Below are 22,651 nucleotides of genomic sequence, written 5' to 3'. Positions count from 1 at the left end.
TCTTATATTTATTTATTTTTTATTAAGTAAATATTAACAATTAATAACCGAATACCACAAATATTTTCCTTTTCCCACCCCTAATCTGATTTAATTACTATACTTCTTTACCATGCGCGCGTGGGGCCCAGTGTCAATTTGGTGGCTTTGACCCTATTAGGGTTGGCTTGGATGGAAGCAGAAATGCATGTCAGGACAATCTTTAATTCCAGAAGATGAGCCCAGCAGCAAAGCTTTAGAGGAAGAGAGGTCCCCAAATCCTGTCATCAAAAGCTCCATACTCGAAACCCTAGCTTTATGCATTGATGGTCACGTCCTCGGTACCAGCCACAGGAGAGCTCCTAAAAGGTTGTTCAACCTTGTCTATTTGTTCGGTGCTTTTCTCATCTCTAATAAAAACTACATTTATCCCCCCCTATGTTTAAATCCAAGATAAATTGTTGAATCTCGTTTGGTATCATTGCATGCCTTTTTTTTTTTGTTAAAATTTTGAAAATAAAAAAATAATGGTAAAGAACTAACACTACTTGGACAAAAAAAACAAAGAAGGTAAAACTTAGCATGGCTGATGAAAAATCTTGAAAACACTAGTTTTTAAAAAATTGAAAATAAAAATGAAGAACAAAAAATAATTTTTTTAAAAAAAGGCAACAACACCTAATTTTTTTTTTGAAAGAAGATACCATAGTTTTAAAGTTAGAGGACTTGTTTAAATAAGGATGATAATTTAATCTGAACCAGACGAATACCGATCCGATCCAAATGAGTGAATATTTTCTGGATAGTTATCTTACCCGATATGTAATGAGTAGAGTATGATATTATATTGTCAAACTTGACCCGAAATCAGCCCTAACTTAATCTGAAATATATATTTATATTATATAGATATATTTGTAGAACAATTAGATTTTTTAAAATACAATATGATATATACATATCTCAACTTGATATAAAACATGCATATATGTATAATATTTATTATTTTTTCATTTAATACACACACTTCAAATATATATATTAACTATTTTATTTTTTATTGAATAATAAATAATATTCAGATAATTAATATTCATATGAATACCCAAAACTCGATAAATAATTTATAAATATCTAATTTTTTTTACCTAATAAATAATAAGTAGAAAATAGATATCAAGAAATTCTACCTGCAAATATCCATTGCCACAACTGCCTTTAAATATGTTTTGTTTTTGTACAATTAAGTATAATTATAATGTAACTCCAATACTGAAAGAAAATCTACAATGATACAAAAATCTTCTCCACAGATCATATAAAACTTAATCACCACATGGAGTGATGTTCTTAAGAGCTAATTAATTGTGTTGATCTAAAAGAGTTTAAAGTAAATTAAGGATATTGCGGGCTTAACTATTTTAAAAAATAAACAAGAGTTATTTTTCATGAGGGGCACGTCGTTCCTAATCTTTATCAGTTATTCACTGTACGTACTTATGACCAGAAAAAGTACTAAGAACTGGATACAGTAGTACTGATAATTGCATGAGGACACGTGTGAAGATTTCGTCATCATCAACGATGTTCGTACATCTATAGATCAAAGATATTCCAACAATTATCTTGGAGGGATCGGCGCGGCTGGCTTGTTGAGGGTTTTGCTTCCTTTTTTTAGCATTTGGAATTCAAATCTATCAAAATTTTCACGAGGATGTATGCATAGATATTGTAAAATAGAATTTAATTTCAATATATGAAAATTAATTGATATAAAAATATATATTTTAAAAGAAAAGACCAAAAAAAAAAACATTAAACGAACAAAGATATCCCACAGTAATTGTGAAAGTACTCTATGTGCACAAAAGAGGTTTAGAAAAGAAATGTCAAGATAATTATTATTACAAACATATCAATCAGTTCTTTTAGTAGGCCAAAAAGATCTAGACGCACTTCTTGCAAAGAAAGTCTAAATAAATTCAGAATCTAACAGGAGGATAATATTAATGGTTAATTAATATATCCTCCACCTAAAATTTCAAGTCAATCTCTAGCTATATAATTATTACAATCTCTAAGTGACAAATGAACATGAATTAGATCTATTTGAGTGTTTGAGAGTACTTTTACTTCTTTTTTTAGGTGTTTTTTAAAAGTATTTTTAGCTTAAAAAAATATTAAATTAATTTTTTTAATGTTTTCTAATGCTTTTAATGTACTAATATTAAAAATTAAAAAAAAATACATTAATATATTTTCAAGTAAAAAATATCTGTAACTTACCGTATAATCCAAAACACACACTAATTAAGACTACACAGGACATTAATTATTTGTAAACTGGAATATTTCTTAAGTTTTAATAATGCTAATTTTTTGAATAAACTATATCCTGTTCCGACTTAATTATAGCTGAAGTCTCTGACTAGACCTGGGTATCAAAGACACGCACAATATATTCCTTGGGGGCTTAAAACAATTTTTGTAATAAAATTAATAACAATTGGATAACTATGTATATATAATTATTATGACAAGAAAAGGAGAAGATTTTCAATATATATAAGAGAGTTAGATAACTATATAATCCGAAATGACAATCATTATTATTGTGCCAATATATATAATCAACGAGCCAAGATAGAGACTGTCTTAATCATTTAAGGCATCCATCATTGAAACCTTTTTGTTGGCAATGACATGAACTAAAGCCTGTCTTTGCGCTCAAAACCATCTTGGCAATTATGATCTTATTGGTTCATAATAAGCTAAAAAGTGGATTGTACTACGAAACAGGAGAAATGATGTCGAGTGACCATCCATGCACATAATGTCTGGTAAGATATATCTAGGTTTATATGCGCGCAGAGCATGGCTCTTCCCCCCTCCAAAAAAAAAAAAAAAAAAAAAAATAGAGGTAAAAGTACAAAACATATCGTGGTCATCATGATTGCAAGAGGGCCTCCATTTCTCATATCTTAATACCAAAAAAAGCTTCACATGGTAGAAGAATAACACTACAGAAAAGATGTATTCTTCTTTTGGTGATATAAAAGGTATTCTACTCTCCTATCTGACAATATTACAGGTACATCTATACAGCCCCAAAACATAAAGATTCTCACGCGCTCTATCTCTATGAATTCTAATATCTTTTTAGAAACAAGTAATTATTTGGCAATGGTGTTTCAATTTAGGGTAGATTGCTACAGTTAAGGAAGAGAGATAGAGAGAGGGTATCTTTTGACAAAGGTTGTAGGGCTGCACATTAGGGATAGATACTTTATTTTATTTTATTTTATTGGCATTACTATACGTTTTCTTTTATGCAAGGTTAACTTGTCCCCCCCTTGCTTTCTACTAGTGTGTGTGAGAGGGAGAGAAACAAATCCCACCCTCTCTTCTTCTTCAAAAACGCACCCTATTCTTCCCTATTTGCATCGCATTTGTTCTTGAATCTCTTTGTATTCCCAGAGTCTCTTAGAGAGAGAGAGAAAGAGAGAGAGAATGTTCCATACCAAGAAACCCTCAACTATGAATTCCCATGATAGACCCATGTGTGTTCAAGGGGACTCTGGTCTTGTCCTCACCACAGACCCCAAGCCCCGTCTCCGCTGGACTGTTGAGCTCCATGAACGCTTTGTGGATGCCGTTACTCAGCTTGGAGGCCCAGATAGTACTTAATCTCTCTTTGACTAGCTAGTCTTTAGTTCTATTTTTATGTACGTTCCTAATTTGTTTGTGCTGATCACTTCTTCAATCTCTCTAATACGTGTTCTATTGCCCCTCCTCTCTATGCTTGATCAAAAAATTTGCAGAGGCCACTCCCAAAACCATCATGAGAGTCATGGGTGTGAAGGGTCTTACCCTTTACCACCTCAAAAGCCATCTTCAGGTTTGAATAGAACATTCTTTCATGCCTCTTTTGCTTTTGTATTGACACCTTTGCGGCATTTTCGATGTAGGGTTGGCTTGATTTCATTCATTCTTTTCCTTCTATCTTTAATTTTCATTTCTTTAACGTTTCTTTTCTCTTAATTTAGAAATTCAGACTTGGAAAGCAACCCCACAAGGATTTCAATGATCATTCAATTAAGGATGGTAAGAGAGCTAATTAAGCTATCTTTATATATATACAGGGTTTTTATTTTTATTTTTATCCTTTCGGTTGTTAAAGGTGGCAAGGAAAGACTCGGATTCGACTCCTTTCCTTCCTTTTGCTTTACACAGAGAGTGCTAAAATTAATCTAAATGCTTACCTGTTCTATTTTAATTTTCCTTGCTTTGATTCTTATACATGCACAATGTGATCAAAATGATCAGATTAATTTTTTCATAATTTTCCATGGCAAGCAGCTTCGGCGTTAGATCTTCAACGAAGTGCAGCATCTTCATCTGGCATGATGAGCCGCAGTATGAATGAGTAAGTATTACATTAAAAAATACCTCTCTCTTAAACCAAACAATTACGAACAAGCAGAGTTCATGCAATTTTCATTTTCTTCTAATTAAGGATAACAATAACGATATAAACAAAATCGCTTAAGTTTCTTTCTTTCATTTCTGTGGAATATATGTGTGAAACTGTACATAGCAGTAACTCACACATGATTGATGCGATTAGGATGCAAATGGAGGTGCAGAGAAGACTGCATGAACAATTAGAGGTAAGCACAGATCGTTTGTTCCTCAACATCTACTCCACCCTTTTTTATATATATAAATTATTTCCTTAATAAAGACAGTCCGTGTAGACTTTATTTGATGCATATAAATTAATTCCAGGTTCAAAGACACCTTCAATTAAGGACCGAGGCTCAAGGGAAATATATACAAAGTTTGTTGGAGAAAGCTTGCCAAACCCTAGCAGGTGATCAAAACTTGGCTTCTGGAAGCTATAAGGGAATGGGGAATCAAGGAATTCCTGGTATGGGTGCAATGAAAGAATTTGGCACGCTGAATTTTCCAGCATTTCAAGACCTTAACATTTATGGGGGTGACCAGCTTGACCTTCAACACAATATGGATAGGCCATCACTCGATGGTTTCATGCCGAACAACGACAACATTTGTTTGGGAAAGAAGAGGCCTAGTCCTTACGATGGTAGTGGAAAGAGCCCTTTGATTTGGCCGGACGATCTGCGTTTGCAGGATTTGGGATCAGGACCGGCATGTCTTGAACCACAAGATGATCCTTTCAAAGGTGATCAAATCCAGATGGCACCACCATCAATGGATAGGGGTACTGATCTGGATTCCATATCTGACATGTATGAAATAAAGCCAGCGCTTCAGGGTGATGCACTGGATGAGAAGAAATTTGAAGCATCAGCAAAGCTAAAAAGGCCATCCCCAAGAAGATCACCACTAGCAGCCGAAAGGATGAGCCCTATGATCAACACTGGCGCTATGCCACAAGGCAGAAACTCACCATTTGGTTGAAGCTGACCTATGACTTGTGTAGATGTAAGTGACATGATATAAATTATTAAGCTTCTTTATAAGTATGAGATGTAGGGTTTTTGGGCTTGAAAGTTACTAGCAATTTATTAAATTAGGGTTCTGCTCTAGCTGGGCATAACATAACGCCATGCGTGGCAAACAATCCAGTTAAATTGTTATGAATTAACAAGTACATCAAACTTGTACTTATTTTGGCACTTGGCTTCTTCTTTCATCCCTCGTGCATCTTATATTTCATGGCTTGGAATACGGTAGCATATTAATTAACACTTAATTTAATAAATAAATTTCGTGGCAACTCCTCTACTGCTATTAATATTATTTGCTTGTAATTAACTCCCATCCCGTACGTTTGGTGTCGATACAACAAGGAGTCTTCAAGCTATATATATATATATATAACTTCATCTCCTTCATTTTATCTCTTTATTGAAATTGACAAGTACATATACACCACAGCCCTTCAGGTTTGTGCATAGAATTACATACAAAGGCAAATGCTACGGAGTCTTGTCATCTTCTTGCACCTTTCTTTATTCCATGCATTAAATTAAGTTCATACTAGCTTAGCGGATTAAGTTCATGGTGTTAACATTTCATGATATCTTCAAATGTCATTCGAAAACAGTTTGGTATCATCATTAAAGTATGTGACTGGGTTCAGTTTCGAACCATGATAGGGATATCTAATGGAAATTTAAGGATAGAAAGAAAGAAGATATTTCATCGTGTCCTTGAAGACCCATTGAATCTTCTACTGAACAAAAAATATAAAAAACAAATGCCACTGACTTTGCCATTATCCCTGCAAAAAAAAAAAAAAGCCACCAGCTTTAATTTTTCAATCAAGGCCCGAGCTTGAGGGATACAGGCATGAGTTCTAGATCGACAATTTGCGTACTTGACCTTCCTCGACGTGGTCGAAGAAAACAAACTGAAAAGACAAGAAAAGAAAATTATGCAGAGTACTCCTCTTACATGCATGCAAGTCAAATTTACCAATATCATCACTAATTATGGCCCCTATTTATGTGAGAACCTGGGATTTTTTCTGGAAACAATGAATAATTAATCCAAAGAAAGAGCAACATCTTCCATTTTCTTTTATGAGCGAAAAGGGAAATCAAGCAACGCCTTTATTAACCGGCTGCAAGACCAGACCGGGCTAATACCCTCTCGAACAATAAGAAACGGCAATCAATTTATATATATATATATATATATATATATATATATATATATAGGGAAAAAAAGAGAAAAAATCCCTAAATTTGAATAAAGTATATGCAATATTTATGTAAAGCTAAAACCACATGAAAAAACATGTATCATGGAGGAGTGAAACATGTGTATCCAGAACCTCAATGCATTATGATACAGCTTATTTTACGAAACAGGAAAATTCAAAATTTGTTCTGATGGGGGCTTTTACAATCTCATAGCCCTGTACTTGTACAATGTCATGTTTGGTCCTCGTGGGTCAATGGTCAAGCCATCATGCCTGTTACGTACTAATCCAGAAATCTTTTTCTAACCGTTGCTTTTAAGTTAGTTGCTCTCAGTTAGTTAGTCCTATCATTGCAGACAAAGCCATTGGGGAAATGAACATAAGAAAAAAAAAATCCACTATATCCCTGTCAAAAAAAAAAAACATTCTAGGGTTTTGGGAAGCACAAATGCAGCAGTAAAATAATACATTTGATCTGAGTGAAGGGAGAGATTACATATATGGAAAGCTTTTTTCATGAAGAATAATATTTTACCCTTGAGAGAACCCGACAGGGGGTATCTAGCTAATTCATGCTCCTTTAATAAATTACTACTGTGTTCCAAGGGCATCAAAAGGAAGAGGACAAATTACTAGAGGGTAATCTCATCATTATTTTGGTATGCATGCATCAGCATGACGTGAAGAAAAAACACACATATCCCTTTCACCATATTCTTAACTAAGATTTTGCCTCCCCTGATATTGAACCCTTTTTAGAACCATCATATGATCATTATATACATCGACAATGTATGCAATTTTATTAATTAGTTGATCTTATGGTGCATACTTTTGACTGATAAATTCTCTACCAATACTGAACCAGAACTCAGATTTTCATCCCAGTTCCATATTTGCCTATATTCGCGCACACACACACATATATATATAGGCAAACTAAATAGTAACCAAATAAAAATATCACCCTTTAGTTATATATCACTAGGTTGGTGATGTAGCAAAGATGAGAAATATGCAGAGGTTTCTTTCTCTTTGTTGATGATGACAAAAAAGATGTGGTGCCACTACCTTTATCGGTTGCAGAGAAATTGTCAGGAAAGCTCCTTCTCTCCACACAGACACAGAGAAAGAAGAAAAGCTAATAAAGCCTAAAGGAGAGGAGGAATACAACGCACTTTCATGAGTGCACATATCGAGGAAGCTTCTACCTTTATGTGTACAGAGTTGAGGGTCTTCCTTGCCTCAAAACCTGCTGCATGGGTACGTTTTATATTACATTTACACTAATTTACATGCATAATGTGAGCATTATGCTTTATGTGGTAATGATCATATAATAAGATTATGAATCTGCCAAGAAAGAAAATAATGATAGGGTGATTGAGGCACGATGTTCGAAGCAAATTAAATAATTGTTTGCATCCTGATTAAGGCACCTTGGATTCTGTTTAGCTTCCTCATTCGATACGTTTGGGTTCTTGCTTTGAGTGTTTACTAGCAAAGTACTGGCTAGAAGCTTCTTTTGTCCCATGTCTCTCATGCTTTTAGCTAGGCATGTAGAAAATTTGTTCGTGGGGATTGAGTTAGTTAAGGATAAAAATAAGGTTGGATATGTGGTGGTCACGCTAAGGACATTGACTGGTGTATACCGTTTACTGTGATAATTATCGAAAAATACACCCGATGTAGATTTTTGCATGCTCAGTTTCACTAATCATTGCCAAAATAATGAAAATAACATTCCTTATGACCTTTTTTTACAAAAATTACACTCATTATCTTCACTTAAATGTTTTCAAATTATTATCACCCTAATTTATCCTTTTTTTTTACACAGAAAAAAAATGTCCATGTACATCATTTGAACCACGAACATCTCTTATTGTTTATTTTCTAGAAAACACTATAAGATTTGTGCTTCACAAAAAAGATAGATAAAACAAAAACAAATATTTTCGATCGAAGAAACGAAACAGATACATGAAAATAAAGCTCTATCTAGCTATGACAGTTTTAAAGTTAAATAATAATGTCTTTTTAAAATAAAAAAATAAACTAATAACATGTCTATCATGTCTCAACTGTGCATGACTCTTTTGTTAACCAAATATTAACTAAAGAAATACAAAATAAACTGGAATTTAAATGTCTATAGACAATGACAAGGGGACATTAATTTGTTAAGATGAGCACATAGAAACAAGGATGGTTCATGTGATTTTAGAAATAAAAGGAATGATTTGTATAATTGTAAGCTAATTATAAGACACATCAAGAATGGTAATTGATAATCTCTCCTTTAGTTTAACTTTTCACATGAAATGATCATGAAATATATATCACTTATATATCCAACGAGATAATAAATATTTATGAAATTAACTACTTAACTTCCATGTGAACATGGATTTTAGAGACTTTTAAGAATATTAAGATAAGTCACATGATTTGAGGAGTAATATGATCTTTTTCATTGGATACATTTGTTGTTATAAGATTGAATAGGGGCATATAGGTATTTTTTGTTTTCTTTTGCACTGTGTAATGACTCAAATACCTTCAAAAGCATAATTTAATTAACTTTTATGTAGGTATATTTTTTAGTTTTCAATTTCAAAAGGACAATAAAAAATCTAAAATACCTTTCTAGGAAAAAAAAATCATGTAGTTGTTGTTTAGGGGTTTTTTTGTCTTTTCGAATGAGGGTTAATTTGGTCTTTTAATAAATGCAAAAAAAAAAATTTGATAGGTGCAAGCTCCTATGATAACTAAACATAGGCTTTCATGGAAGCGTTAGAAATGACCCACTAAGGTCTTTCTAGTGGGTAGACGCGTGGCAGTGGAGACTGCTGGTATGGCTTTGATGGACTTTTTTCTTGTCCTTTTTATATTGGGTTATCATGGGTCATGAGTTAGTCCATTTAACCAGGTTTAACTTAGTTTTTGTTTCAATGTTTTTTCTATTGATTTAGTTTTGGTCTTCTTTTTCAAGCTTTTTTTTAAATAGTTTTTTTAATCCCGATCTCATATTGCATGTCGTAAGTTTATCAAGTTAACTCATTTTTTTTTTACTTTTTTTAAAAAAATTATTTTTTTTAATTTTATCATTAACGATAGGTTATTGGGCCTTGAATTGTGATTTTTTTTTCTGTTGGGCTATCCCAAGTCACAAGTTAGTCATCTTAGGCTGACTCAATTTTTTTTCAATGGCTTTTTATTTAACTTTGATTTTTTAAAAAAGTAATATTGTTTTTTTTATCTCAGGATCATATTGTAGGTGGTGAGTTTGTTAAATTAATTAGGATCGACTCAAATCATCATTAATTGCCCAAACATTTTTTTTTATATTATATAAAATTTAACCCAATCTGCGATGCAAGGCAGGCAAACCTTCTAGTAAGAATAATAAAGGACGAGGGTTGAAGCACTAAGAGACAGTACTTTAGCAGGAAATAGTTGAATTTTCCATGGAGAGATATCAGATTCAAACCATGGAAAAAATGGGTTGGCGATTAAGATGAAGGCTTGGGAAAAAAAGGGGGGGGGACATATACGCGCACACAAACTTCCTTTATTCGGTTATGAATTTATCATTGATAATAAAAGGTCAATTGATTGCCATTGAAAAAATAAAAAGAGGGCACGGGACATTCAATATGCTTGGCCCAAAATAAGAATGAAAACCTTTCGGAGACGGTCTAAACTCGCCTGGGCCTTACCACACCGAAATGCTCTTAGTGGAGCTGTTTTCGTTGAACGAGCTAAAGCTTCTGAAATAGAATTTCTGTTTCAAAATACACGACGTCCTATCGAGCTGCCTGATGCCCCCCTATGCTTAAAGTTTTAAAAATCCTAGGTGCTACTTTGTAACAAGCAGGACAGTCCACGGCAGAATTTTGTGAACCACCGCAACAACTTGTGTCAAAGTGAAACTAATATTCAGCACATATTGGATTCCACATATCATCAAATCACCACAGTTACATGGAAAAAAGACCTCATATTGCTTCCCATAGACTCCGATCTGTAGGCTAAGGCGCAGCACCTCCTAAGAGGTGGGCCTGTGAGTTGCCAGATCTCTGTTCTTGGGAACTGGGATATGTTTTTCTCATCTTAAAGTTATGGGGGCGTTGAATTATACGTGTTAAATATATATGATTTAAGAATTTTCTTCGAGTTATGCAGAAAAATAATTGGACTCGACACCCCCCCCCCCACCCCCCAATTAATTTCCATGGGTTAACGTCGGGACAATTCACCATTTAAGCTTCAACGCATCCTCTTATCAGCATCATTTTAATGCTTCGTATTTATGGTGGATGGCTGGATGCATAAAGTTTCTTATGAAGTAAACTTCATGTATCACATTTCTTTCTTGGATTTAATAATCTACATTCTACCTAAATGAAATCGAAATAACAGTATTTATAAAATAAATAAGAATATAACTTTTTTTAAAAAAAAAGTGTTTTCCCTTCGAATCCAAGCGAAGCAATTATTCTCAAAAAAGAAAAGAAAAAAAACTCCATGACAGGGTTTAAGGCCCAAAACAGGCTGAGACAATTACAATATGGTTTGTTGCTTGATTACTTGGTCACGGCGCTTTAAGCCCATAATTACAAATGGCCTACTACAAATTATTTCTAAGGTTAATAAGTCCAGCTTAGAGTTTTTTCTGTGTCCTCGATCAGGCTCTTCCCAGCCCATGCTTTATCCCCTTCAAAGTTCGATGCAAATCCCAGTTCATGAGTTTTCTTTCGGAAGAGACAAACACTCGCCAGTGTCAGTAAGATTCGCTCTCCGATTTTCAATTTCTCAGTAGCAACTCAAAAGTAGACTTGGGAAGATTATAACAAGCTTGAATACAACTTTTCACCTAGCTATATTATAGATTTAACGCCTGTGAATACCTAATAAACTTAACATCTTATTCCATCCCAAGCTTGAATTGGTCATTTTGTTCTTCGTGGCTTGGAAACCGGTTACATACTACACTTGAAGATTAAATACACCACAAACCCCACCAGTATTGCAATTAGATCAAAAACATAGTTATAGTTAATGCAAGTTAATCATGGAGAAGCATCATAGATATCAGCAGGAGGGATGAAATAATCCATGGAAAGCCCTGGCACATTGAACACGACATCATCGATCCTCCATACTTCTTCCATTCTAGTCCTACTGTGTTGCACTGACACTTCCTCGAATCGAAAAACTGTAGCAATTGACCTTCCTTGATGAGCTATTAACACACCATCCACATCTCTATAGTCGCCAATACTACTTCCTATAGTAGTCTCCCAATAGATAGTTTCATTTTCTGGAGTTTGTACCCTTGTTAGATGGGAGTCCTCCAAATACATTAAGAGGCCACTTTTTTGGCAAAAATAGCCATACAGTACATGCCTAAGCACCTCAGCTGGCCCTTCACTTCTTTCCATTACAGCTTCTCGATCAGCAGCTACTTTCAAAACGAAGCAATCATCCTCGCCAATTCTTTTCTCCCCTAAGCATTGTGCTTTAGCAAATAAGCTGGCTGTACTCTTTGGATCCAGGCCCTGGAATACCACCACATGATTAATTGAGTGCACGAAGAAAAGGTCTAAGTTTTAGGTGATATTAGTGTTCGAGCACATAATTAGATGCAGGACAGGGTACTAATAACTTGTAATTTAAGAGGTTTCAGGTTTGAGCTTTTATATATATATATATATATATATATAAAACTAAGGAAGCATGACAAGACACCTGAAATCAAATGAAAGAACCACAAATTAAATTCATAAATTTCAAAGAATTCAATGAAATACTGTTAGCTACACTGATCCCTATCTTTTCGTGTGAGAATGGAGGATAGCTGATCTAAGTCTCGAATTATTAATGAGTAAAAGAACAAGGATATGATGACGAGGGAGGTCCAAATATTTTGGTACTTCCACACATATTCTAGCTCAGCTTTGACAACCATGCAATTTCAATAATACATGAAAATAAAGGAAGTAGAATCATATGCTTTTTATTTAAGGTGCACAAAATCTCAACAGCTGCAGGCCAGTGATTCCTCTCATGTCATGGCAAGCAAAGGAAACATGTACAAAATGGGGATGCCACTCCTGAAAAAAAAAGAAACCTAAGCATAAATGTTCCTTCACAAGTTATGACTAATTCCCTGGTTTTTTGTGGGAAACGGGGCTTGGCCCAAAAACTCCGAAGGAATGTTCATCCCTCCGTCACTTGGGGCTAGAGGCAAAGGAAGGAGCCCCGGACGAGGTACAGGGATTTCAATTTTCAAGTATGCCACGATAGTTTCATACTATTGGAGAAAGGAGAGAAGGAAAACGATTGACATGGGAACGAGAAGAAAATAAACAAAGAAGAGGGGGGGAAGGCAAGAAAAGCAAGGGGCGATAATGCAATAAATCAGGTGTTATTCACTAAAGTGCAAAAAAGGAAAAGTAAAGTGCAAAAGGATGATTACAAGCTGCAGTCCCAAAAATATATGTGTATATACTTTGAACATGATCAAAGATGACGTCAAAAACAAAATCACGTGCCATTCCTAACTCTGAATAACGTGAGAGTTCAAAAAAAGAAGCTAGTCTGTCTGGTAAAGCTCAAGACAGTTTCCCTATCATGTCAGCTACTTGTACATAGATCCTACCATTTCTCGGGATTGTGATCTACACATATAGATAGGTCTTCAAATTTTATTTTATTTTAAAGAAAAAAAGTTGTATTGGTCTTCCATCCCCATCCTTATGTCTGGTATGTAAATTCGATTAAAGTAGGTTAAAAGTAAATTGTAGAGTAAAAAGCAATGTTCCTAATTTTGTCTTATAGTCTTCAACCTAGAGAAAAACAGAAATATTCCTCAGTTCACCCTGTTGTTTCTTCTCCCTCATAGCCCGATATTGCACTACCAGTTTTAGATCACTAGTTTTCTGGCTAATGTTTCTTTATGGTTAACTAAAACTATGGTCTTCAATCTTTAAGGGGGCAATTTCATCAAGATTAATATTGAATTTGATGCACTATATATATAGTTTGTACCTGGATTATGCGACGTAGAGGGCGTTGGGGTCCCTTGGCAGCATGAGTGCCAAGCCAAGGAGTGTGACGCCACACGGTCTTCCCATCGCTGCCTGCTATGACCTTATTTTCCCCAACAACCAATTCAAGAGACCACATCCCCGGCAACATTTGCCAAAGAACAAAGCACCCATTTTCGCCACTTCTAGTCCCCAAGCTCTTCACGTTTTTTCCCGAGGAAATTTCTGTCTCGCAACGAATCATCTTCACACTCCCTGTTGAATACATGTTTTTCATACATTTTTGTTGCTTTAAACACCCTGTTGCTGCCAAATATTGTTGGATGATATAATGCGCGGCAGAATTTTCCTATAGAAAAAATTGATAAGATGGAGTTGCCGAATTAAGAAAATAAACACATGGATAAGTAGTGTAGAAGAACTTACAATAGGAGTGTTTTTAATGTGAATGCGATGAATGGGGTCGTTAACTAGAGGGATTGGAGCTAGAGGGCAGCCCAAAACTCCAAGTAAAAGCCTTAAATCTTGTCCTTTGACTGGAATACTCCCATGTAACGATACTGAAAAACTGTTACCTGCTGGAAGACCCTTTTGCAATCGAAACCATTCACGAATTACTTCCCATGAGCTTTCCTTTTTGTTACCTTCTTCTTGCATGTCGGGGTCAGGACCTTCTAGCAGCGGAGTTAAGGTTTGTGTGCACCATCTTTGCTTCCTTCTTGCTCTTGAGCCCATGGTTGCGAGGAGATTAATGTTAAGAAATAGAAAGTGAAAGTTGTTGAGATGAAGAATGGGGTTTAAAGTTAAAGTGAACAGAAGTTGTATATAAAAGCGTTTATTACGGTTGTGAGTAGAGCTAAGAATGAGAAGGAAGAGACAAAAAGGGACAGCTTATCTGTCCAACGGCAGATGATGGTAATTATTATAATACAGACTTGCATGTTGGGATGTCTTTCGCTTTATTCTTTTTTTTTTTTTTTTTTCCTTTTAGACTCCTCTTGTCGTTTAACTTCTGCAGGGATTCTCTTGAGAAACTCCAGGTGAGAGGAGCCGGATGGATTAGGGGCTGTCTCTTTCTATATTTTGGAGATAAATTTAGCTCTCTCTTTCTTCCCTTTGATCATACCCTACATTTTTTTATCTCCTAATTACCCTGGTCTTCAGGGGTAATCTTCCTTAAAATCACTGCGTAATAAGAGCAGTGAAGTCTTCATGATTGGCCCACAGCAACATCGATACTTCATTTCATTCATTTCTCCAGTGTTTATTCATCTGCTACACATTTCCTGGGAGTTTTCTGGTATGGCTGTAGCCACGTCTATCTGCACTAGAGACGTACATAGATAAATAATGGTGGTAGGGTTCTGCTGCCAAGGACACTCTTCCTGTTTCAACCATCTCCACTGACATATTTCCACCTGAAATTTATTTTTATATAATAAAATAACACACTATTCAAGATTTGAGCTCTAAACTTTTTTAATGACAAATATACCCTTCTCATCACACCCCTTGAATCAAACTCTTTCAAGAACCCTATATTAAACTTCCAATTTCCTACCACTTTTTATATATATATATATATATATATATATATATATATATATATATATCTGTGTGTGTGTGTGTGTAAAACAGCGCATCTTACAAAACATATTTTATTTTAGAATAAATATTTTATTTTAATTCTAATATCCCGCCAGTACTCTAGATAAAAGTAATATTTTAAAAAAATAAAAATCGACATTATAGAAATTGAGTTTTATTTTTGAAATGATGTGCTAATGATGTTCCAGTACACTTCACTTTTATCGTAGATAAAAATCGGTTCAGCGTAAAAAATAGTGGGATCGGTGTTGCCAATAACAGTCAAAAGCAAGAGTGTGGAAACGTAGCAAACCTCTTTTAAAAATATAAAAGGTTATTTTAATAAATTTAACTTCTGCGCGGTGACTTTAAATTTAAATAAGCAATAATTACAATATTCCCTTTCCTTAGTTAATGGACAGCGATTAACCTCTCTTGAATTCCTGGGTGTCTTTTCAACACTCTTGAATCGGTACGATGCTCTTGGTAATGTTTGACAAATACTTGAGTACAAAATCCTCTCCGGTCAATAGATCCAGAGCTTACACTGCGCAATTGAGGTTCTGTGCAATCACTAGCTTCCTGGCCGTATCTTCTTTAATGGTGATTATTAAATCTGCATTTCCCAAAATGGTTCCCTCGAGCGTATAATCTTGTCACCATGCGATAATTTAATCTCCAAAAGAAGAATCGTCGAATATAAGCCTACCTAATCATTAGCATTAACCACAGAATTTCTTTTTTTTTCTTTTTTTTTTACAATTAATATCAGACGAATTTCGCTTTTAATTTTATATATAACTACTGTCAGCCAATTTATCAAACCCTAAATATCAGTGATCATGATTTGTCAGTGAATACCAGAAGGAAAAAAAAGAAAAAACTAGGTGCCCACTTGCACTTATATTCGACGTTGATAGTAAAGTTGTCGTAATTTTTTTGAAAAAAAGCTTATCATCTGGGATCCACAAAGAGGTGGGCCGGCAATTGGATCTCAATATTGCGATTAATGTGGTGGAGAGTCGGCATCAATGGCGAGAGGCAGATGGAGGGAGATGGGTGATCTTCCAAGCCGAAAGCACTCTCTGTTTTGGTGAAAGGTTGAGACGTAACTTTCATGTGCTGGGAACTATAAGCAGGATCGATATATATACTACATTAATTTGACATCGAGACACATGGTAAAATTTATGCACATGATTACATAAGAATAGCTGGTCTATCACATCTTAGTCTTGTATTTCATGTAGACAGCCATGACGTTAACATCATCTCACCCTGCAAAAAATTGCAAGATACAAAAGAATGCTCGACAAAAAGAGGGCAACTTTGCACTTGAGACAATCTCATGAGACCAAACTCTAAGACATCACAAGTACGGGTGTTCTTTTTTTCTTGGGACCTTTTTATATTGTATTGGTAATATATTTTTCTTTATGTAATTAGAAATTAAAAATACGATTCATGTGCTTTTAAGTAATTATATTACCAACATTAATTTTAAAGATAATTTTTTTTATTATTTACGTGGGGTGTCCGGGCCAGCTTGCGCGCACCACGACTATTCCCCACGGCCCACTGGACATCCTGCAAGCCCAGGAGCAGGTAAGGCACCGCGGGGGTGACAGGCGTGCACATAGAGGGTCGAACCCGGGACGGGGGCGGAACAAGTCACAAGGTTGACCATAGCAGCTAAATTTTAACGATAATTTTTAACCATTAGACATGTTTTTTTTTATCAACATCAAATTCAGTTTCAATCATATATATTTCAACCAACTGATACACGAAAAAAATAATTTGTCTAAACTTTTTTTTTCCCGCCACTTAGCCACAAAAGCTTCTAAAATACCAAACATGTCCTACATATGGTGAAGATGATGTGGTGACTCCGCCTCCATACCTCGGTGAAGATGGAACATGACAGGTAGAAAGTTACCCGAGATAGCCCATTCATTTTGACGTTGATGCGTTCGCCCTTCGCTATCTGATCAGCAAACTTTAGAAAGTTTACGCGCATTGGGCCCTCACAAAAATTGACACTTGCCCAACAAACTAGAACATAAAACGCAGGCCCAAGAGCCTTAGCCCAGAAGTTCATGACCCGCCTTAGAAACCCAGCCCAAGTGAAATACAAAAACAAAACAACAATTGCTCTGCCTAGCAACAATTGTTTGGTGGACATGCTGCCTGTTTTGTTACCTTAATATTGATAAAAGGGTGAAATAGGAGAAGACGACCACTTGAATTTTGTATATCAAGTGAGATATGTATTATGTAGCATGAACTGTCTTGTGACTAGGTATGAATTGCATGAAGCATTATTCCTCGGTGTTTGTGCACTGTTTGGTGTGTCACTGACTTCATAGTTGTCGGATATAGGCTTGTAATCTGGTATTCTGGTGAGTTAATTAAAGTTTAATTTCAATCAAGCATATAATTTCAACTGCTCCTGCTATGACAAGGCTGCCAACTGCCATACAGTGCAGTAGGCAGACAATAGTCACATGGATTATGGACGTAACATGTAACCAAGGGACCTGCTCGATCCATCTTTAGAGCATCTCTGGAGCGAGGAAGACATATTTATCAATCTGTGTCGGCAATTGTGAAAAGATTGCAAAAAAGACATGAGGCGGGCAATTGTTGCACGTCCTTTAATAATTGATGCGTGTTTTTTTTTAAATCATTTTTTATATTTTTAGATTATTTTTATATCTTCATGCTGAAAATAAATTTTAAAAAACAAAAAAAATTATTTTATTATATTTTTAAATAAAACACCCCTTTATAAAGCTAAAACACTACATGGTGTCTTTATCTTCATTGCAAAAGGTGTTTTTTTTAATTAATTTTTTTTATTATAAAAAATAAGTTTTTTAAAAAATCTTGAGATATACAGTTCAGATTACACGTATTATAACTAATATTTAAGTTTACTGAACACCCTAAGTTTATTGGACAAGTAAAGTAGTATTATAACTAATATTTAAGTTTACTGAACACCCTAAGTTTATTGGACAAGTAAAGTAGTACGAGAATGATGGGATGCACAACAAAAATCAAACCCAGCCTCATATGTTTGCAGAAGGTGTTCTTTTTTTTTATTGTGGGTGTCCGGGCCAGCTTGCACGTACCTCGACTAATCCCACGAGCCTTGAAGTTAACGACTATGTAAACCTCCAGTGACCATCATATGAGCAGCCATAGGGTTTGAACCTGAGATCTAAGAGGGAGCAAACCCCTTAATCCCAAACTCTTACCACTAGGCCACCACCTAGATGATTTGCAGAAGGTGTTCTTGACAAGCCATGTGGTTGTTCTTTGTTGTGGGCTCATTTGTTTCAAACTTTACAGAAGGTTCGTTTCTTGTGGCATGAAAGATTTTATCTTAACTCAGTATTTTATTGCTGCATTATAAAACTCAGTAAAACAAAAATAATTATCAAAGCAAGATGGCTATAAAAAAGAATTAATTAAAAAAATATTGTTTTATTTTACAAATAAATCACGTTCTTCTCTCTCTATGTATATTTATTTTATTGCACAATGGATGGATTTTCCGATCCATCCAGGTTGAGTCTGGAAACCAAAACTAGGGTACAAGAATTCACCCGTAGAATAACTTAAAATAACTTCCATCAGCACCACAACTTTATATTTGCATATGGCCGAAAACAAGCAGAGCCGATCACTAACGTGGCCCTAAACAATAATTTGTCAGCCATAAGTGGTCCATGCATGCTATCATTTCCATGACTCCAGCAAGAGTAATTTTGATTTCTTGTTAATAATAGTCCTTGTTGCTTTTTCCATGATTCTTCATCATCACTAATCTTGTGATTCCTTGTTAATAATAGTCCTTGTTGTTATTTCTATGATTCTCCCTGACGTGTTTTATATGATTATCCAAAACCTAATCATCAGCTTCACTTGGTTTTATTTTTTTCGACGCGATCCTTAGACATAAGACCTCTAGTTACCGGCCAGCCTATAATTTCTTACCCCCTATGGGCCAAGATTTATTGTTGAAGACAAGCTAGCTTCACTATTTTCATATCTCTACCACTAAAAAAACAGAAGAAAAAAGGCTCATAGAACCAAATACCAAAACATGGCAGCTTCAGCTCCACTTATCTCAAAATCCCAGTTATCGTCCGGCATAGAAACCTTGGATCATCAGGAGCAACACTCGCTAGATGACACCATCGAAAAATACATAGAAGGTTCTGGACCGGCACAATATCTGCAAGTCATCCTTGTGTCATTGGCATTTCTGTTCGATGGACAGCAAACCTTCATTAGTGACTTTTCTGATGCTGTACCCTCATGGCACTGCACTGATTTTAGTAATCAAACTTGTTACTCAAGCTCCAATTTTTGCAATCTCTCAAACAGTGAATGGGCCTGGGATGAGCCAGCCAGCTCATCGATAGTTTCCGATTGGGCCCTTGAATGTGGCAGTTCAGTCATCGTCGGCTTACCGGCTTCAAGTTACTTTGTGGGCTCCCTGATTGGTGGATTTACTCTTGCTACGCTTGCTGATTCCTGGCTTGGTAGAAAGAAGTTGCTCTTCCTAACTTGTCTAGGTATGTCCACAATGGCACTTATCACTGCCTTCTCCACCAATGTGTGGATGTATTCAGGTTTGAGATTTCTTAGTGGACTTTTTCGCGCATCAATTGGAACGTGTGTTGTTGTGATGTCAACAGAAATGGCAGGGAAGAAATGGGGTGGATTTGTAAGGGTGGTGGGCTTCTTGTTTTTTGCTCTAGGAGCACTCTCACTGCCCCTTATAGCTTACTTGAATAGAGGTTCTCCATGGAGATATCTTTACATTTATACCTCTATTCCAGCCATCTTTTACAGTATAATAGCTTATTTCTTTGTTAGTGAGTCTCCAAGATGGCTTTGCATGCGGGGACGTGAAGCTGAAGCAGTTGCAATTCTGAATAAAATGGTTCCAACAAAAAATATTAGTAGCTCTATTCTAAAATCTGCCTTCAAGCCCCTCGACCATGAGCAGTCGAATCTTGACATATATTCATCGATGAAGAGCTTGCTGGAGAGGAGATGGGCTTTGAAAAGGTTGTTGGCTGCAATGACTCTTGGTTTTGGTGTGGGAATGGTATACTATGGCATGTTCTTGGGGGTTGGAAGCTTGGGTTTCAACATCTACCTTAGCGTGACACTTACTGCATCCTTGACCATACCTTCTATTCTTTTGCTCCCTTATGTAATAGAAAGATTTAATAGGAGAAGTTCAGTTGTGGCCTTTGGTATTGCAAGTGGGGTATGTAGCATTGTCTGTGCAATAATTGGTGAAGAACTAAAGACTGTCCAGATTATCATGTCTTTAGCATCTGCTTTCTGCTCGTGTGCTGCACTTAACGTCCTGCAAATATACACTACAGAGTTGTTCCCTACTTGTGTAAGGATTTCAGCCACATCAATGTTTAGGCAAGCTATAAACTTCGGTCCCATATTTGTTCCACTGTTAGTTTCAGCTGCCAGGAGAAATAATTCTGTAGTTTATGGAGTCTTTGGATCAGTAGAAATATCCTGTATCTTCTTTGTAATTTTCTTGCCAGAGACCAGGGGTTTGTCACTTTCCAATGCCATGGATGAACAAGAGAAGAAGGATAATACAAACGCGTATGTAAGCTGATTATAAAATCTTTATGGGTGTCTGGTAAGAAATTGAAGAAGTCAAATCATTTATGTATGCATCTAGCTACTTTTTATATTACTTCTGATTAATTCTCTATTTTCCCGCTTGGAAACTGTCCCCTATTAAATTTTCCTCTCTCTTTTTTTTTCTCTCCTTCTCCTGTAATGTTTTTGCATTTTTGCTAGATGATACAATTGGGTAGGAACTTAATTAGCAATCAAGTTTGGTCTAGAACAACATGCAGTACTCATCAAACAGTTGATGATCTCCAATAAACCATTTGGTTGACAACTAGCAAGTTCTGATGGGCCAACTATTGGCAAATCCATGGCTGATCGACGACTTTTGCCCACCGCCGATTGCCCAGTACTGGCAAACAGTGGTCCTGTGTATATGTTTTTCTTTTTTGTTACCAAGAAAGGAAATGCCTGGCTGTGTTCTTAACTACGCTCTATAACACTGTTTTCATGCTTTTAAGTATGCCAGACTACAATTCTGAACACTTTGTTAGCATATCTCCACCTAAATTTGAATTCATTAATACACCCACCCCAACAAATCTCCACTCTCGGGAACATATAACTTGATAAATTATTAAATTAAGATATTGTGGGAGGGGGAAACAATTTTATATACAGATTATTTATGCTTACACCTCCTACTCAAGCGGCACTAGGATTTTTTCTACCGTTCAAAGACTGATTCAATAATCAATACCACTAGGAATTCAATAATCTAATTAATCACCCTCCTCGTGGTTCTAATTAATTATGTTGTAGCCATTTTGCCCAAAGTATTTCTCTCATCGAAAAGTTCATCATGTTTTGCCAGCGAAGGAATTTAAGAAAATTATCTAGTACTTGATTTCTTATCAGTATATATATACTCTAAATTAGCAATATATATCATAATTAGAGCTAAAATAATATTATTATCAGAGATGAAAATACTATAAATCCACATGTAAATAGCAAATGCAGAGAAGGCTGGCAATTCTAGACTGCTAAAATAGCTAATGCAAATTTGCTTTTGCTTCTTATAAAAAAAACAAGCTATTACAAAAATATAATAATAATAATAATTAAGGAGTGGAATACCAATCCAAGTAGCCAGGGTGTATTTTTTTTTTAATGTTATATTCATACAATTTATATATATTTCAACTAATTTTATAAATTTTAAAATTAATAATTATAAAAATTCTTAATGGTTATAAAAAAAGTTAAACTTATAATTATTAAAAATAAATATAATATCTGATGAGTTAAGCTACCTTTTAAAATTATAATAATCTCGTCCTACCGAACCACCCTGAGATCGTATGCAAATCCATCGAATTGCAGAGAACTCCTCTTATTGTTTTGATATAATAATTTTTATATAATTATACAATTAATTTAAGACGAAAGAACACTAGCTAAAATTAAGATTTTACTAATTGGAATATTCTTCTTGCTAAAAAATTTCCAGATTGTAATTTTAGATTTGAGTGCTCTCTAGTTTTTAGCCACGCAATTTGTAGCGTCAGACTAAACAATAGTAAATTCTACCGTCACCAGGGCACAACGTGTAAAAGCCTTTACCACACACTCTCAACGACCCAAGCGAGATATAAATGATGGTTACAGGCAGTGAGCATTGAGCAATTGGTAGGTCTAAACAAGC

General features: G+C 35.3%; 3 protein-coding genes across 4 annotated transcripts; 2 read left to right on the top strand and 1 right to left on the bottom strand.

Moving 5' to 3' along the window:
* Positions 1 to 3,334: 3,334 nt before the first annotated feature.
* Positions 3,335 to 5,642, top strand: LOC133696175 (myb family transcription factor IPN2-like). Of its 2 annotated transcripts, none has more exons than XM_062118279.1 (6): positions 3,335 to 3,658; positions 3,801 to 3,877; positions 4,026 to 4,083; positions 4,339 to 4,405; positions 4,580 to 4,649; positions 4,768 to 5,642. In XM_062118279.1, the coding sequence occupies exons 1-6, from the start codon at positions 3,490 to 3,492 to the stop codon at positions 5,422 to 5,424; spliced, it is 1,098 nt and encodes a 365-aa protein (XP_061974263.1). In that variant the 5' UTR covers positions 3,335 to 3,489; the 3' UTR covers positions 5,425 to 5,642. The 2 variants fall into 2 exon arrangements, with proteins under 2 accessions (XP_061974263.1, XP_061974264.1); XM_062118280.1 differs by having other exon boundaries at positions 3,336 to 3,658; positions 4,607 to 4,649.
* Positions 5,643 to 11,534: 5,892 nt separating this feature from the next.
* Positions 11,535 to 14,587, bottom strand: LOC133695894 (uncharacterized). Its single transcript, XM_062117864.1, has 3 exons — positions 14,155 to 14,587; positions 13,730 to 14,077; positions 11,535 to 12,237 (listed from the first exon to the last, which is right to left on the bottom strand). Exons 1-3 carry the CDS (start codon positions 14,461 to 14,463, stop codon positions 11,749 to 11,751), a joined length of 1,146 nt encoding a protein of 381 aa, XP_061973848.1. The 5' UTR covers positions 14,464 to 14,587; the 3' UTR covers positions 11,535 to 11,748.
* A 4,842-nt stretch (positions 14,588 to 19,429) lies between these two features.
* Positions 19,430 to 20,983, top strand: LOC133696592 (organic cation/carnitine transporter 3-like). Its single transcript, XM_062118812.1, has one exon. The coding sequence runs from the start codon at positions 19,430 to 19,432 to the stop codon at positions 20,981 to 20,983; it is 1,554 nt and encodes a 517-aa protein (XP_061974796.1).
* Positions 20,984 to 22,651: the final 1,668 nt, after the last annotated feature.

Source organism: Populus nigra, chromosome 6, assembly GCF_951802175.1.
Source record: "Populus nigra chromosome 6, ddPopNigr1.1, whole genome shotgun sequence".
NCBI classification, from domain to species: Eukaryota; Viridiplantae; Streptophyta; class Magnoliopsida; order Malpighiales; family Salicaceae; genus Populus; species Populus nigra.
This window is presented reverse-complemented; position numbering and strand designations above follow the sequence as displayed.

Coding starts and splice junctions, on each gene's coding strand:
- LOC133696592 (XM_062118812.1), top strand. CDS start 19,430: ATGGCAGCTTCAGCTCCACTTATCTCAAAATCCCAGTTATCGTCCGGC.
- LOC133696175 (XM_062118279.1), top strand. CDS start 3,490: ATGTTCCATACCAAGAAACCCTCAACTATGAATTCCCATGATAGACCC. Junction 3,659..3,800: donor TCAGCTTGGAGGCCCAGATA/GTACTTAATCTC, acceptor AAAAATTTGCAG/AGGCCACTCCCAAAACCATC. Junction 4,650..4,767: donor GACTGCATGAACAATTAGAG/GTAAGCACAGAT, acceptor AATTAATTCCAG/GTTCAAAGACACCTTCAATT.
- LOC133695894 (XM_062117864.1), bottom strand. CDS start 14,463: ATGGGCTCAAGAGCAAGAAGGAAGCAAAGATGGTGCACACAAACCTTA. Junction 14,078..14,154: donor ACATTAAAAACACTCCTATT/GTAAGTTCTTCT, acceptor TTTTTTCTATAG/GAAAATTCTGCCGCGCATTA. Junction 12,238..13,729: donor CTCTACGTCGCATAATCCAG/GTACAAACTATA, acceptor GTGGTATTCCAG/GGCCTGGATCCAAAGAGTAC.